Source organism: Condylura cristata, unplaced genomic scaffold, assembly GCF_000260355.1.
Source record: "Condylura cristata isolate star-nosed mole 26May11 unplaced genomic scaffold, ConCri1.0 scaffold00009, whole genome shotgun sequence".
Lineage (NCBI taxonomy): Eukaryota > Metazoa > Chordata > Mammalia > Eulipotyphla > Talpidae > Condylura > Condylura cristata.
This window is the reverse complement of record NW_004567110.1, coordinates 47436898-47455845: the sequence shown is the minus strand read 5'-3', so window position 1 is coordinate 47455845 and position 18948 is coordinate 47436898. Positions and strand designations below refer to the sequence as shown.

The following is an 18948-nucleotide window of genomic DNA, read 5'->3' as shown; positions in this document are numbered from 1 at the left end:
GGAACCATTGATGTGTCTCTTAGGAAAACGTGTCCCTTGGGAACTCAGAGCCTTTAAATACAAAGGATCAGAATTACACGGATAGAAGTCACCACTTATCAAAACAAACTCTTTTAAGGGTACCAGTCATTGGATTTGAGGATACCCAAATCCAGTATAATCTCATTTTAATTTGATTACATCTGTGAAGACTATCAAAATAGGATCACAGTGTATTATATGTACATCTTGATGGTCAAGAAATGTAATGAAAATGTCAATTTATTGTATTGTAGAAGCATCTGCTTAAAATTAAATAATAGATTAGTATTTTTATTGCTAGGGCAAACTGAATCAAGACTTTTATCAAAATTAGATCCCAGGAATTCTCCTGTTGTTCCTTTTTGGTGTTCTTACAGTATTTCTAGTCTTAAATCATAGATTGAACTGTCCATGCTAGGAAATTCTTCTTAGCTCCCAAACTTCCTGTTTGGCTATGCATACCTAGGTGGTTTCTGCAGAACACATGGCCTACTGCCTAGTACTTAAAGCACACTCAGTAAATGAATAGAATAGTCATATGAACACTATTAATATACTAATTCTTTCCCAAGATCCATAATTAGTAGATTCTTTATTTTCCACTTCAATGAATAAGAACCCAATGATTTTAAATATTAATTAAAAGTCCCAAGTTCACACAACTACTGAGTGGGAGGTTTGGTTAAGGCCTTTGGTTACTAGCTTTACAATTAGTAAGTATATTTCATGTTGAAGTGTGACTAAGACTGAATCTTGGAATATTTGGCTTTTAAAATAACATCCTGCTAATGGAAGTGAGCATGACATATATTTAAAGGTTATTTTATCAAGATGATTTCCTGCTATTTCTTGTGAGTATTCAAGATGCAAAACTTACTGAACCAATTGCAAATATTCTAATTAATGTGCAAGTCATGAGGATAAACAAATATGAAATAAGCCCACAAATTTGATTTTTTGGACTGTAGTAAGAGTTCTCCATAATTTTCCACAGATGCTTTCCTTAATTATAAACCAATAACATCATTTTTTAAAATTTCCAATTTAGCAGTACTCTAAAAGTTGTTTCTCAAGTGCTCTAGAAATCTAACTAGTTTAGAAAATATAGCATAGCTAAAATTAGCAGACTTCCTAGTTTTTGCCCAAAAATAAATGGTGATTTTTTTTTCAATGTGTGGGAAATAAACCTTATTCCATTTTAGAAACTATTATTTTTTAAAAGTTTATTTATTTATTCATACAGAACTGGGGTACAAGCCAGAGGTGCAGGGTGGTGAGATAATTCACCAGAGACAGAGTGGGGAGCCAAATGGACTTAAGTACACTACTGAGGGGAGCAGCAGGCAGGTCAAGAGAGGTCTGCTGCACCATATGGGTCACCTCTGAGGCCAGGAATCAAACTCATACTGAAGTGGCTGCCTCTAGCTTGCAATGCTGTGTGCTAACCAGTTGCACCACCAGGGTGAGCCCTGGAAGCTATTCTTTTTAACAGTTTTGAAAAAAGATTGAATTCTTCATCCATTTTGAACAGTTTGCTAAAACTAAAATTTACATTTCCATTGGATGCATTGATCCCTCCCTTTTGTTCCAGCTTCTCCTTAGGAAGCCTTATATTTTATGTATTTATTCCCCCTCTAAAATATTTTTTTTTAAAGCACCTCAAGGCCCTTCCTGGTGGTGGAACGGGTTAGGACACAGCATTGCAAGCTAGCTGCAGCCACTTCAGTGCGACTTGATCCCCGCCTGGAGGTGATCCATATGGCGCGGCAGACCTCTCTGCCCCACCTGTCCTGCTCCCCACTCTGTCTCTGGTGAAGCCTCTCACTGCTCCTGCACCTCTGGCCTGTACCCCAGTTCTATACGCAGAAATAAATCTGAAAAGAAAAAAACAGCCAATTTTAAAAAAAAGAAGAAGCTAAAGCCACTTCAGCATGAGTTCGATCCCTGGTGATCTACATGGCGTGGCAGACCTCTCCTGACCCGCCCGCTGCTCCCCTCAGCAATGTATGTGGTCAATCTGCCTGTTCTGTTCCCTGCTTTCTCTGGTGAATCCTCTCATTGCCTCTTCACCTCTGGCCTGCACCCCAGTTTTCTATGCATAAATGAATAAATCTTAAAAAAAAAAGACACCTCATAAAATCATATATGATCATGTTTATTTGCTTCTGATAAGGTTAACCATTGGAGTAGAGGTAGTATTCTAAATTTCTACTTTATACTTATTATTTATGTTGATCTTTTATGAATTAATCACAACCACAAGAGAACCGGAATATATAAGGAGATTAACGATTTCTTTTTTTTTAACTTTTATATATGTGAATATAAAATTCAAGTATGTGTAATCCATGTTTTGTGCATTTTATGCATATGTGTATACATTTGTGTTTGTCGATATAAATAATAGATGTGAAATTTGAGTTTACATTCTCCAAGAATGCATACAAATGTTTTATAAACAGAAGACAATTTATAATAGAAATTACCTTTCCCTACTTAAAGATAATCACTAAATGCTTGTTATTTATTTTAAGGGCTAAAGAATAGGGATGGGACTGGGCAAAGATAGTTTAATACTTTTGCTAATCACCAATAAGATTACATGAATTGTAACCAAATTGGGTTATAAAATTAGGTGAAAAGTACATTTATTTATTTATACAGCACTGGAGAGCATGGAAGGATATTATTATAAAGAAAATGTTTCTGTTGAAGAATTTCAAGCCCAAATAAATACAGCCTCGTTGGAAAAGGTCAAACAATACAACCAAAAGCTCAGGTATGTAATTGTTCATTCTTCACATATTTTCACAGGAGCACATGAATAGAATTTTTGACATGATTTATTATATAAGGTGACATTTATTTTGATACAAAATTCTCTTATGTTCAGTTTAATATTTCAAATGTTCTAATGGGTTAAAGTTTTCCCCGAATGACTAGTAAAAATGTTTAAAATCCTTATACTCATGTTTCCACTTCTGAAAAAGTTAAAGGGGGCCCTCCCTGGTGGCGAAGCGGGTTAAAGCACAGCACTGAGAATCTGAAGCCACTTCCGCATGAGTTCGATTCCCGCCTGCCGCCTAGTTTTCCTCATGGCGTCGCAGACCTCTCCTGACCCGCCCGCTGCTTCCCTCAGCAGTGTACTTCATCAATCTGCCTGTTCTGCTCCCCACTCTGTCTCTGGTGAAGCCTCTCACCGCCCCTGAGCCTCTGGCCTGTACCCCAGCTCTGTATGAATAAATAAATAAAATCTTAAAAAAAAAAAAAAAAGTTAAAGGGATTAAAGTTTTAGGAAACCATGTCCAGAAAAGAGTGTGTTGACATATTTTATAGTTGTGTCCCCTAAGAGGTTCAGTGAATCAAGAGAAAAATAGATTCTTTTATATACCATTCAATACTTAGCAGCTGTACACAGAACATTTTCAGCACAATATATATGACACAGTTTGGTACTAGAATAATATCTACTTTCAAATGCACATATTAATGTTACTGTTGTTGTTTTTTTTTTCCATCAAAAATAATGTTACGAGTATAATAAAAAGTTACAGGGAAAATTAGCCACAGCAAGTGAAATAGAAATGTGTTATAACTTAGAAGCTTGAATTTTCAGCAAATTATTCACACTTGTATCTCCTTTCTATAAATTACTCTTGACAAAACACAATTTAAAATTATGAATGAATTATGGGTTTTAATTTTAAAAGAAAAATCTTTTAGTTCTAGCTTAAGTCTTAATCAAAAGCATGTATTAGTTACAATGCTTAGATGAGTTATATGAATCATTAAATAAACTAGTGAGTTCCATATTATGACATTTATTTTTATACACAATACGGCTAAACAGTTGCAATATATTCATTCCTAAAATTCCCAGTGAAGGAAGTGTGGGTTTTTGTTATGACCAGTGGGTGGGCTTTCTTTCACAATGCCTACCTCTGTCTCACAGCAATCTACCACTTTTTCAATTTTTTGTTTTAATTTATTTATTTATGCTTACAGAACTGGGGTACAGGCCAGAGTTGCAGGGGCCGGGAGAGGCTTCACCAGAGACAGAGTGGGGAGCAGAACAGGCAGATTGACAAAGTACACTGCTGAGGGGAGCAGTGGGTGGGTCTGAAGAGGTCTGGCTCGCCATGTGGGTCAGATCCCTGGCCAGGGATCAAACTTGTGCTGCAGTGGCTTCAGAGAGCTTCATAATGCAGTGCTTTAACCCATTGTGCCACCAAGGGAGAGCCCAATTTTCTTTTCTTTCTTTTTTTTTTTTTTTTTTACTTCATTTCACATTTTATCATCTTCTGAAATGCTCAGCTTCAAAGTCCCCAATATCATTTGTGATTTCTCATTTTTCTCTCCCTCCTAAAAGGTATTGGAGATCCTGATCACTTTGACTAAAAAGTTTCTACAACTGCTCCACTTTTATTGCCCTATGTAAATCATTAGTTCTCAAAAGTATATTATATATTCACTGCCTATCACAGGGGGAAAAATATTGAATTTTTGTTTCAGGTGAATGCATTCATTTGCCATTCATTTATGTAATTGAGGGGTATGGCTTCACACCTCCATGAAGCATTCAAAAAAGACAAGGGGTATTTGTACACACATACTTTACTTCCACTGCCCTCAAGAACTTTAGTAAACGACCTGGAACAGTATTCATTAGCCAGACTCTAGTCCTGTGTCCCTTCTTAGGTGATGTTGGTACCATAGCAGACCAGTGGGCTTCACAAAAAGTCCAGCATAAGGATGACAAGCAAGGAGAAATAGTGTACTTCACTCCTTTATGAGATTTCTCCAGAATATCAAAGAATAGGTAGGCATAATTTCCTACTTAAGAGAAAAGATAATTATAGTTACAGTATCTCCCAATTTTTAAGAATATATAGAGTTAGTTACAATATTTAGATGAGTTATGTGGGTTATTAAATAAGCCTATGAGTTTCATATAATCATTTTCACTTTAGGGAGAACTTATACAATTTTACTGAGACAATAAGTGGTAAGACCAAGATTTAAATCATCAAATAAACTTCTTTCCTTTAAAAGTCCAGAGTTTTTGTATTATGTAAGGTCATGTTAGTAAATGGAGAAAATGTTATTCATTGCATATTATCTATAACTTAAGTGTTGACATCAGATACTATCAAGTGCCCCCAATGGCTTGACTTCTGTACCAGCAGTTATTCATTCTTTCAGTCTTTTCAGGGTTCATCCTACTAACATGAAATGTGTCAGTTCTCTCTATCTCAGCGGGGAAAGTAGTGTCACTGAGTACGTTCTCCTGGCATGAGATAGATTTGCAGGGTTGCATGGACTTCCTTTCATTTCTTGTCTTTACATATAGCAACTAAACAGAATGAGAACGCGAAACAACCTCCACACCCTTCTCTCTCCAGTCTTCGGCACCTGTCACCATTCCCATCTCTTTTTCCTCAGAGCCTTCAGTCCGTAAAACACTGTTTCCCATTTCTTCCTTGGATAGCAAACAGCTATCCAAAATTGAAGTAGAAAGTTCTGTTTTTGTTACTGAGAAGCTGTGAAAACTATCTTAAATCAGCAAGAGCATGAACTTAATAAAGTCAGTGGAGGAGGGAAAGAAACATTAGATTCTATATGTATAGTCTTTTTCCTTTAGTTATTGACTTTATAAGTCTGAAGCTTTTATAATTATAAAATGATGTGATTTCCTTTTAAATGAATTGGAAATATTACGGATTTATATTTATCTCTTCTGTAGCCTAATTATGTTTGCTTTCCACTCTGCTTTCAGCTGGATTCCATTGTTTGTTTATACCTTATGATGCATCCATATTTCTGTTTCTCTAAGATGATTCACAAAGTAAATAGGAATTCAATTTCTTTCTGTTTTCAGATTCAGAACACAGGATATTTCCATAGTTGTAAATTTTGTTTTATATGAGAAGTGGTTCTTCAGTAGCAGGAAAAAAATAAGTAAATATACCAAAAACATGAAAGTATAATTTTTTAAAGTTTTTTTTAGACTTTTATATACTACAAATAGAAAGTATATTTCTTATATTTATAAGAAATACAAATGCAGAATATAAGGTCCTTTTCTGTCCCCAAATCTCACATAATGTAAACCTAACAATCTCACATAATGTAAATCCTAACTGCAGGATACTTAGGTATATTACACTAAGCATACCTACCTACCAGCTACCTGGGCCAGGCTTTGTGACACTGGCCTTACAGTAGACATGATTGCTGCCTGGCAAAAAAAAAAAAAAAAATATATATATATATATATATATATATATATATACACACACACACATATATATATATATATAAGAAACATTAAACCAAAGTTTTACTAATAATTTATAGTAATATGTGAAAATGGGTAGGAGAAAATATAAGGTGTTCTTTGTGTGTATAAGAAAGAATTCAATCTCAATAGGGGATTGGATGAGGGGTAAAGGAATGTAGCCTTTACACAGATTATCTCAAAGAGGAGTTGGAGTTATGTTGTTTAGGGGAGTGAGAGAGTAAAGGAATTACAGGCATGGGGAAAGAAGGGTATTTTCTAGCTGGAGGAGCAGCACATGAGAAAACCCTAAAGAGTAGTCATGAAACAGATGTGCAGACAGAATCCATATGCCTTCCTTTGCTACTTCCCTATGGTTCTTCATCGCTTTAGTCAACCGACACCCAAGACCTACTTCAGGTCTATTTCCTCTAATTCCTTTTGCCGAACAAGTGTATATAGAATCCATTTCAAATTTATCTTCCTGCAGGAAGCCTGCAGTTATAAGTAAGGCTGGAGTTAATGGGAACTACTCTGTTCTTTAAATTTTAACAACCTCTTTGACTTCATTTGTTTTATTTTGATTTGTATGTTGCTTAGTACATTTAAGGGCAGCCAGGTCCTAGATCTCCACTGTGCTTGGTACATAGCAAGTGACTTAGAATGATTTCACTAAATTGAAAATCAGATGAATTTATTTATTTATATATATATATATATGTGTGTGTGTGTGTGTGTGTGTGTGTGTGTATGTATGTATATATATATTTTTTTAGTGATATCATGTTACTGAATTTATCCTACTATCCAGTGATATCATGTTACTGAATTTTTTTCTATCCAGAAAATTCTGGGCCAATTGATGCTGATTCTGTTGGAAATCTCTTGCACTAAAATTCATCATTGTACCCAAATTTCATAAATTTCACATGAGACCAGATCATATGAAACTGAAAATGGAATTATAATGACACTTTTGGGAGTCATGTATCTCTCCTTGATTTGGAAAATACTGTAATTATATTAAATGTTTCTACTATTGCTTTCTAAGAATGCACATACATTTTGTACATAATCATTTCATTTTTCGAACTACACTTATTCCTGTCTGAATGCAGATTAATTCATTTGTCCTAGAGAAGTTGCAATTTTATCTATTATTTATTTAATGCAATTTTTAAATAAGAGCAACAAATGAGATTAAATTACCTAAAAGTGAGTTCTCACATTTTTTGATAAATCCTTCATTGTGGTACTAGTTATTAAGGATGACTAGATTTTCTGTCTGAAAAGAAGAATCAGATAAAATCAGCTTTTAAAAGAAACTTTAAAGAGAATTCTCACCTCTATCACTACCCTAAGAAAAGCCATTGTTTTCACCAAAGCAAAAGAAAGATCAAAGTGTTTTGTGCTCAGAATTTACTTTGGAATAAATGAGAGCTGGCAGTGTCAAGGAGAAAATAAGCATACCCAAAAGAATCCGTTAGGGGCATATATACTAAGTGAGGAAAAATTGTTAATGCTTAGGAAGCAAGATTGATTTTTATTTTTAACTCTGCTGACTTTCCAAGCAGATCACTAGGATAATCAGTCTTAAAATATGTAGTTAGGGCTCCCTGGTGGTGCAGTAGGTTAAAGTGCAGCATTATGAAGCTCTCCACAGCCACTGCAGCATGAGTTCAATCCCTGGATAAGGGGTGACCCACATGGCACAGCCGACCTCTCCTAACCCACCTGCTGCTCCCCTCAGCAGTGTATTTCAGTACATCTGCCTGTTGTGCTCCCCACACTGTCTCTAGTGAATCCTCTCACCTCCTATACTTCTGGTTTGTACACCAATTCTTGAATGCATAAATATATGAATCTTTTAAAAAAATATGTATTCAAAGCATACTAGTCAAAGCTCTTTCATTGAAGTTTTTTCCTATTGAAGTTTTTTCCTATAGCCATTTTCAGTTCTTTTGCACTGTCATTTCAAATCTCTCATTTGTTAGCTGTACCATGGAAAGTGAGTGAATAATTGTAAATTAACCTTACAAAGTTTTACCCCTACGTCAGGAAATTCATTGGGCCCAGACCTTTTGGTAGAAAAGACTTTGCCATGAAATAGTTGTCATAATTGGGCCCTCCCTTGTGGCGCAGCAGGTTAAAGCACTGCACTAAGAAGCTTAAGCCACCTCTGCATGAGTTCGATTCCCGCCTATCCCGGAGGAGATCCACATGGAGAGGCAGACCTTTCCTGACCCGCCCGCTGCTCCCCTCAGCAGTGTACTTCATCGATCTGTCTGTTCTGCTCCCTACCTTGTCTCTGGTGAATCCTTTCACCCTTCGCATCTCTGGCCTGTACCGCAGTTCTATATGAATAAATAAATAAATCTTTAAAAAAAAAATTGTCATAATTACCCCAAATTGGAAATCATAGCATATATAGATGTGGAGCTATATATTGCTATATACCTGAAACCCACAAATATATAGTTATAAAATGTTATTGCAATAAATTTGTTTAAAAGAGAATCTTAACTAGATAGACTCTTAACTAGATAGTCAGTTGTAGATTTTAATAATATTTTGGATGTAGAAAAAACAAGTCTGCTTGACTGAATGCTCAGTGTATTAATTAGGAGGGAGACAGAAACAATGAATTTGGTGCCTGGCTTTATGTCTGATACTGTGGTACAAGAGAAGAAGCATCTTTGGGTCAGAGAGTACAAAATATTGAATTAAATTGGATTTGAGACATGGGATTGACACCCAAGAAGTTCTAGCCAGTAGTCAGGAATCAGTAACATAAAAGTAACACTTGAAAGCAAAAAAGGTAAATGAGACCACAGATGCTGGTGAATTGCTCATACAGGCAATTGACAATGATGGAATGGAGACTCAAACTATTTATTTTCAACTCCAAAGCATATGCTTTTATCACAGTGCTGCATTGTTTCTTCCAAATAGTGGAATAATCTCAATGTTAATATATGTGACTTGGGGCAATGACAATGCAGTTTTTTTCTGTTTTTTGGTTTGTTTGTTTGTATTTTTAAGATTCATTTATTTATGTATACAGAACCGGGGTACAGGCCAGAGGTGCAGGGGTGGTGAAAGGACTCACCAGAGACAGAGTGGGGAGCAGAACAGGCAGATAAACGAAGTACACTGCTGAGGGGAGCGATGAGTGGGTCAGGAGAGGTCTGCCGCATCATGTGGATTACTTCTGAGGTGGGGGTTGAACTCATGTTGAAGGGGCTTTAGCTTCTTAGTGCTGTGCTTTAACCTGCTGCGCCACCAGGGAGGGCCCAACAATGCAGTTTTAATCACAGAACAGAACATGTTAATTGCAATACAGATCATCTTCTTTGAAAATGAGAATTTGAAAATTTTTAAATGAAACTGGAGCATTGTGATTTGTTTTCTCCAAGAAAGAATAATTTCATAGCTATAGAATTAGAAAAGAAAATATGACAAAGGCCAGAATAGCAGAAAAAGGGAAATGGGGCTGACCAGTTAGATACTCTTTGGATACTCTGAATCAGATTTTCTAATGTGTTTTTAATGTGCATTAATGAATGCACATTGTAAACTATTACATATTGTCAAAAAAGGAGCCCATCTGTATACATTTTTTTTTAAGATTTATTTATTTATTCATACAGAACTGGGGTACAGGCCAGAGATATGAGAGGATTCACCAGAGACAGAGCAGGGAGCAGAACAGGCAAATCAACGAAGTACACTGCTGAGGGGGCTAACAGGCAGGTCAGGAGAGTTCTGCCTAGCCATGTGGATCTCCTCTGGGGCAGGTGGGGGATCGAACTCATGCGGAAGTGGCTTAAGCTTCTTTGTGCTATGCTTTAACCGGCTGCGCCACCAGGGAGGGCCCCCATCTGTATACATTTTTAATGCTTTCAAAATGCATGTTTTTTTTTTGCATCAAATTCCAAGGTAAAGTATGTCCATATACCCAATGTAATTTCATATGTAATTGTGTGTACATATAAGCACATATGTGTGTGTGTGTGTAATCATCACTGTGTAATAATGAAATCATATAAATAATTGAACTATTTTAATAGAATAAAACTGAACATTATAGGATATTTTCATTTACATCTGTTCAAATATTAAGACATTTTAATCATGCAAAATTAAAAGTCTATGCTACTGTTCCATTTATACAATTATGTACACATGTAAGTTAAAATCTTCTTAGATATGCTTCATTTGTATAAACATTGAAATTAATGTACTTGATATATTAGTGAACTCAGATGAGACACATTGAGAAAACACAATGGAAGATAACAGATGAACAAATTCCTTGCTAGTCTTAAGGAGGACGTTTTAGTAAATGTAGTAGGACACTCACTGTATTACTTATGAACCAAATGAAAATTATCCTTAACAGGTCAATGGAAAAATTTCATTTGGTTTGTGATAAATATAAAATATCTGATATGAATAAGAAGAAACAGAAGGTTAATGGCCTACAATTGCTTGCTGCATTAATGTACAAGTGGAAAGTTGACCAGACTTGAGTGGCAGTTCCCATGCTTGCATTGACTAACTGTAGACTTAGGACAAATTCTTAATATCTCTGGACCTTGATTTTCTTATTTATCCATTGAAGCTAGTAATTCTTTATTGACTGTCATGAGTATTAAATGAGTATTAAATGCATAATCCTACTATTTACCTAGCACAAAGGCTTCTATATGAAGGTGGGATCTGTGAGTTTTCTTTTAAAGCAAGCTGGAGAATAAAATTCATATTGAGACTTCCTCCAAGGTACTTGGTACTGAGGCAGGTAACCTCACTTTCCAGTGGGAGAGACATAAAGGCAATTTGTATAAAGCATTTGTGCAAAGTAGAGCTGGAAGTTTTATTTTTATATAGAAATACTCCCATAAGCAACTCAAATAATGCATTTCATTTCATACCGAAAAGTGGAAGAGGATGGAAGAGGATGGACATGACTGTGGAAAATATCTGGAAGGATGTTCAGCTCCAATTGAGTTCTAGTCCTAGATTTAATGCAAAGAGAAAAAAGATACATTTCTTAATGTGCAATGAATGTGACTGCAGAAAGTATTCAAGTACCTCCAGTGAAAGTGTTAGAACACATTATATAATGTGTAATTAAAAGCTAAATGCAAAGTATCAACTTCAACTTGCTCTACTACACCTTGAATGCTACAAGACTCTTCAGGCAATTACTGGTTGCCATAAATGAAACTGAAAATTGTCATTTTGTTATTTTTTAATGAAAAATAGAGGATATGAGTGCAATAATGGTTCTTCCATATTTAATACCTTTGTGCATATTTTGAACAATGACTGTGCATACAGTACTTAAGTTCTTAAAGTGAGAAATGAGCTATTTCTTCTTAACTAGTAATCTAGGTAATAATGACAACATTCCTCTTTTATCAGTCTTTTGAAATAAAATTTAATACAGTTCAGGTGCTAGTTACCTGCTATGTGTCAGGCAGTCTTTGGTTACTGGATTACAGGTGTTAATAAATGGATCACTGAGGGCATGCAATTTATCAAAGACAGATTTATGTTCAACTTGTTATAACAAAGGGAGGCACATTTGTTTTATTTGGGAACTACTTGAGATTTGAGAAGGGTTCTTGAAGCACTAGTGCCCCGTAGAAAGAGCTGAGAAAGAATTCCAAGTAGAGAGTATAATATGAGAAGTTAGGGAGGTTTTCATATTGCTGGTGTGTTGGAAGAATGTAGCATGAAAATGGCCACCAGAAGAGTTGATAGATGGAAGAGGAAAACTATTAGATGGTTAGGAAAGACTTTGAATATCCAGATTATAGACTTTCAGTGCTGGAGAAATTTGGATGAGTTTCAAGATAATGAAGTGAACATTTCTGTACTTTATGAAGGTAAATTTGAAGGCTGATTGAAATCAAATAAGGAAAACAGTGAATAGAAGCTGACCTATCAACTTACTATCAATTAAGAGGCATCATAGCGGGGAGTAGGAGGGATCAGAATGAAATAGGAAGGAGCACAGGGAACTGTGATGATACACAGACAAATTGGGGGAGGAAATTCTGTGGGGCCTACACATGCGGGGGCTATGGTGGCAGGGGCAGGTAATTGTTGTTTTAAAATGAAAGTTGATGTAAGTATATATATATATATATATATAATTAAACAGTTTAAAAAGACTGAAACAATAAAGACATAAAACTTTGGTAGTTTTAAGTCTAATTTTTTTTTAACTTTAATATGGAAGTGCCAACTTTCTGAGATATAACTCAAATTAAGTATTAGTTTAAAATAGAAGTATTACTTCACTTTAATAATTTTTCTGGATATAAGATGGTTTGTATTTGATATGGTTTGTTTTTGGAAAAGCGTTCTTAATTTTAAGGATATGTTTTTTTTTCTACCCACTGCCACAAAATTGCATTTTGTAATAGTAGGGTATGGTGTTTCCAATTGGAAAATATGTGGATATGCAGTATTTTTACAGTACCTGTTGTTTATCATGATATATACATGCAGAGAAGGAATTATCACCCTACCAGGTTCATGAAAAGAGGGACAGAAACCAAAATGAAGTATAAAAGTGCTTGGAAATCAGACACTAGCTAATTATTCAGTCAAGTTACTGAATGAGGGGTGTCAAAAGAGGAAGACTGAAATAAGGTTATGCTAGTAACAAAGAATAGTGGGGTATGTCTACTACCTCTGACTCTGTAATTTTCAGGCTATAGGAAAAGTAACAGAAATATATTTATTTTTTTCTGATGTGGGTGTGTCTTTGGGTATCACATATATTTTCTTAGTAATTTTCCAGGAGTTTTTCTTTCTTTTTTCTGTCAGCATTCAAGTAGAAATGGAGCTGTTAGTTGATAATAGGGCATTCTATCATGACTATAACATTATAGGTACTCCATTTTTGATCATCTAAAAGGCAGATCCATTCATGCAAATCTCCTTATTCAAGATTTTCTTCATATAATTTTAAGTAAAACCGCAGAAAAGTCAAGCTAATACTTAGTGAAGATGGAATGTGGGTGGAATGAAGGTGCAAATTAACATTCCCCACCTACTTGCTCATCACGTATTCTTATCCACATGTGGGCACAGGTTGAACCTGTCTGGTGATTTTCATTTATATAGGAGATCAATGTGCTTTGATGAAAATTTCCCTGAATTTCTTTTCTGGTTAAAAGTATTTTAATAGACGGATACATTTTAACATTCTTGCTCATGAGATGTTCACACCTGCAATCAACTGCTAAACCATTGCTATAATGACATTTCTATGTCCTGACTATATTTTTATTGGTGACATCTCTTCATTATACTATAGCCAATATCCATAAATGACCAAGTAATGTTACCATTCCCTTTTGAAATGCAGAATATTTGCAAAAATTAAAAAACTATCAGCTAGGTGGCCTCCCTGGTGGCACCAGGGGTTACGGCTCAGCACTATGAAGCTGTCTGCAGCCCCTGTAGCAGGAGAGTTTGAACCCCAGCCAGGGAGGTGACAAACCTGTACTGTCTTCCCCCTGCTCCCTACAATGGTGTATTTCAGCCAACCTATCTGTTATGCTCCCCATTCTGTCTCTGGTGAATCCTCTCACTCACCACACTTATGGCCTGTACCCCAGTTTTCATATGAATAAATAAATAAATCTTTAAAAAAAAACTACCTGATACAGTTTAAAATATTTTGAGATAAGACATTATATTACTTGAGTATATATGAGTCTGTCCAAGTGAGAAATTTCTCTAAATTTGAATAAATTTAGAGGTGATTTCCTATGTAATGATCTGAAAGAATCAAGAATGTAGCAAAAATCTGGACAGAATAATTCACTGTTGTACTTACTTATAACACACCAATGATTCATATCTTACTTATCGCTCTTGGAAATTGGATATCATCCAACATGCTCAGAAAAGGGGAGAATCATGCCAAGTAAAAAGAATGTCAACTTTTATCATTGAATTAACTTCTGTGACTCTCCCATGACAAAATCAATAGTTTTAAATATCTTGCTAAAGGCTGTTGCACTGTCTCTTCTTGTATGAAAATCTGGCCATCCCTAAACACTATGTGATCTTAAAGCACTCTTATCCTCATTTCTTACACATTTGAGAAAACATTTTCCTGTTTCATAAATTAGTAAATTAAATTGCATACCAACATAAACTAATCTCAGTGTTTTCCAATCTCATTTTCTTTCTCTCATGGTAAACATCAATTCCCTATTTCATTACCATGGTCTTGTTATGAATATTGGATGATTTCTTTCTCATTTCTTGAGATTTTGCAGCTCTGAATCCTCTAAATTTTCATATCTCGTGTGTCATGCATTTATTTTTACTTTTGTAATGACAACTATTAACTACTTTGTGCTTCTTCACTGCTTAACACATTATTTACAAATCTTTGTTTGATATTTTATTTCCTCACAGTATGGCTATAGCTTACTTGTCTAACATTCTTTTGCTACCTTACATGAATGTACTTCTCAGCCAAATTGGTTCCCTCCCTTTTTATATCTGCTATGTTGTTCATGGCAGTGCCTCTATTTGAAATGCCTTTTACCCATTTGACTGGGCAAGCGCCTCCTCCCCATCATCAAAGTCAACTCTTATGCTATATTCTTTTTTTTTAATAATATAATAGTTTATTTTTACATCCTTTTGTGCCATTTTCTATCTCAGTTGTAATCCCCATGGACTTCCCATGACAATATCACCCATGTGCCATCACCATAGTCCAGTGCATTTCCCTCCCCCAATGTTTTTGATCCCATCCCCCACTCCACCCCCATAAAATGTGCTGGTATATAGCTGTTCATTATTATTATTATTATTATTATTTTCTCGCCTGGTCTGTTATACACCTGCTATGAGTGAAACCATCCAGTATTTTTCCTTTATTTAGTTCAGTAATTTTTTATACCTCTTAGCTTACCATCGCTTTCTGCCTGGCATTACTGACACCTGTCTATCAGTCTTTGCTACTAGATGATATGAGGTAAATGTCCAAGATTAGTGTAATTATAATTATACATACGCACACACATATATCTTCCATATACCATATATCATCCATATTACTTCTTGTAACATGACATTATCACCTCTTTCATTGGTATTTTATTCTACTTTTTCTAAATGAAAATACTATCATAACATAACCATCTTACACGACAGAGTTCATTTACAAAGTTGTGACAACAAAACCTCATGGATATCGGCATGAAAGGAAACTCACAGTTCTGCCCATATGAAATAGCAGCGGTGCTTTCAAACAGTTTTAATAAGATTTACTATATTAAGACAAAGGACCATGACTTCATTCTTACTAACCTCAAAAGCATAATAAACCACAGTCATTTTGGGCATTAATCCAATTTTACCATTAACATTCTCATAATTTTTGATTAAGGAACATTGCAAGACTTCTGTAATTAAGGGAAGTGCATCAGAAATTTATTTCCTGTCTACAGTTTGTCATATTCTGAAAAATACAGAAGTTCTATGAATATCCATAACCCTGCAGGATGGCAAAATATCTTACTGTACAACATGTACTGTGATGGGAAGTATCTAAAATCACTTGCAGTCTCAAGTCCAAATTTTTATCTCAACAAGTAACAAATTGAGTTAAAATATTTTGTGTGTATAGTGAATTTCAGAAGAATAACAAGGTGGCTGTATTTTATTGCTATTTGTTCTAGACTTCATCAGTGCATAGAAATATTTTAAAATACTATTTTATTAATATTGTTTTATAATATTTTGCTACCTTCTGTAATCATGGATTAACTATTAATACAAGTAGGGATCAGCAAATATATTTAACTTGCATTTATAGTAGCCCACTATCATCTAAGAATATTTTGAATGGTTCAGTTATGGTATAGATATTTTTGCTATTTTGATTTACTACTCAATTCTTCTCTATGACAGTTTAGAGAAGATAAAAATGTTTCTCAGTGAGATTCCACTTGATGTGGATGCTTATATATCTGAAAATTATGAAGTTTTTTTCTACTGGCTTCCTTTAAGTTTTTTTTCTATAAATATTTTGCCCTAATATATATTTTTTAATTTCTGCCAATTTAAGTCACTATATAACACATAGCAATGTTTAATAAAATATGAAGGCAGAAAATGTAAAGGCTATAGTGGAGCTTACAATTGCTCTCAGTGGTCTAAGTCAAAAGAAAAATCCTAGTGATTAGTTGCGGGCTGTGCTGCTTGTGGCCTGGTCGAATCTGGAGGAATGGGATGGGAAGAGGGGGAGTTACAATTTCTCCAGAGCAATGAAAAATCAGTCATTTTACACTGATACCAGGAACAGCCCACTGTTTGAAACTAAGGTTAGAGGCCTCTTCCCCTTCTGGAGGGAGTGAAAAATCTACTACTGCTTGAGACTATAGTTTGTGAACTAAAGCTAGCAGGATGAAGACAAGCAGCCTTAAATAAGAACTGAACCAAATTGCATGCTAGTAATAATCCAGATGTTATATTTGAATCAGTGGTATAAAACTGTTTACAGATAACTGGACCTGGGTACAAAATGAACAGAAATCATTTGTAGAAGAAGGATGATAAGAGGATGGAGATGCATCAAAAATTAAATCAATAAAAAATAAATTTAAAAAATCATCTCACTTTGAACTTGTAAAAGGGAATCCCAAAACACATGATGAAGGCTAACTTAATGCAAGAGTGACTGAAATTGGCAATTGAAAAATAAATTTGACCCAGAAGAAATTGAAATATTGAAACAGCTTGGGAAGTATATATTTTATATGCTTGAAATAAAAACAAAGGAAGATTATCCAAAACCCTTGAAAAATCTCCCTACCTTTTTTTTATAGATGACATTCCTTTGTTTATATTTCAAACATTGCATTTGTCAGGCTGTTTTAATCTTTTCAATTGTCAGTTTCATTGAGTCTTCTATGTACTTTGTGATAATACTTCAGAATATTAAGTATAAACAGAAAATCTTAAACTGTAAGAGAAAAAATGTAGACTAACCCCAAAACAAAAACAACTAGATATTAATTAGACTCCAATAACTGTATTGAGAAAAGAATGTGCTGTCAATCTAGATTCTAGAATTTCATGCCAGAGTATACCAGTGATACTGATTCAAATTATTAATTGAATAATCTTCATTAAGAGCTGAATACTCTTGAGGAAGTATACCTAGAATGAAAATATAGATTAAAAAAATAAAGTGGATGGCACATGAATAATTTGGTGATGGAAAGCCCAAGGGGATTGCAAATGAGATGAAAAAAATGCACAAAATGATGTAAAAATAAACTATTATATATAATAAAAATAATAAAGTAGAAGGAAAACATCACATTTAATCCTTACTATTAAAAGTACCTAATTTGTATATAAAAGAAAATGAAACTATATAAAAGCAAGAAGTACAAACAGGCTAATAGAAGAGAAAATACAGATAGCCAACTAATGTGTGCAAAATGAAAATAAAACATGAAAGGTTGATATTCTGATAACATCAGTGTTAACAAGAATAGAAAAGAAGGATCACATTTATTCAAGAATAGAAAAGAAGGATCACCTCCACTTAGGCCAGTAGTACTGGTGATCTGGTAAAGCAGGAAAGATTAAAAATCCAGCTCTGGGGAAATATTTATATTGGGGAGGGAGAATTGATAAACAATGGCAGTTGAGAAGGTTGAGCAAGGGATACAGGTAAGTACCTATATCTACACTGTCTATATATATATGTGTGTGTGTGTATGTGTGTGTGTATACATTTTACATCATTCTTTATTTTGTACATTTTTTCATCTCAGTTGTAACCCCCCTTGGGCTTCCCACCACCACTTCACCCATGCACTGTTTTGTTTTTTTTAATGGTGAATTAAAAGTGAAGAATGTAAAGATTTCTTGAAACATAATGGTGCATACATGGGTTTTCATACTGTTATTCTAAATGTGTACTTGTATAATTGAAATACTGGGAACTTTTAGGAAAGTGTGAAATTTTATGCACAGCAGTAATGAATCTTCACTTCAGTTTGCAGTTTATACAAATGTCAAGTCTCTGTTGTCTACCAAAAAATAAAAAGTTCTATTATATCTTAATAAAAATACAAATATAAATAATCTACAAGTTAACGCCCCCCACTCCTTACTTCACCTTTTCCGCTCAGGAGCCATAGGTACTTCTGGGATCAGACTGGGTGTCAGATCATGCATGGAAATGTCCTAGGGAATCAGAATTAATTACAATCACCAATTTTGGTTGCTGTGCCATCTGAAAATGTTTTCCTTTGTATTTAAGAGCTGCATACACTAGTCTCATTAACAATAAGCTTAATTTTCATTTTGGAAGTTACACTGAGAGTAAAAGCTGTTGAACTTAATTACAAATTGTTTTTCTTGTGATGAGAATGTTTAAAATCTACTCCTTTAACCAACTTTGAAGTATAGAATAAATACTACAGTAGTAAGTGTGGTCACCATTGTTCTTTGGATTCTTGCAGGGCATTCTACTTAGACAAGTCAAACTCACCACCAAACTCCACATCCAAAGCTGCCTATGTAGATAAGGTAAAAACAGATGTTTGCATATTTTGACCACTATTTATCTACCTGCCTACTTAATT

The 18948-nt window shown here is 34.7% G+C and overlaps 1 protein-coding gene across 1 annotated transcript in view; it reads left to right on the top strand.

Moving 5' to 3' along the window:
- The window catches only part of PREX2 (phosphatidylinositol-3,4,5-trisphosphate-dependent Rac exchange factor 2), a 238851-nt gene that overhangs the window by 179682 nt on the left and 40221 nt on the right, over positions 1-18948 (top strand). The window contains exons 35-36 of the mRNA XM_004679816.2: positions 2686-2800; positions 18826-18892. Coding sequence (XP_004679873.1) covers positions 2686-2800; positions 18826-18892 — 182 coding nt within the window. The remainder of the gene's footprint in view (positions 1-2685; positions 2801-18825; positions 18893-18948) is intronic.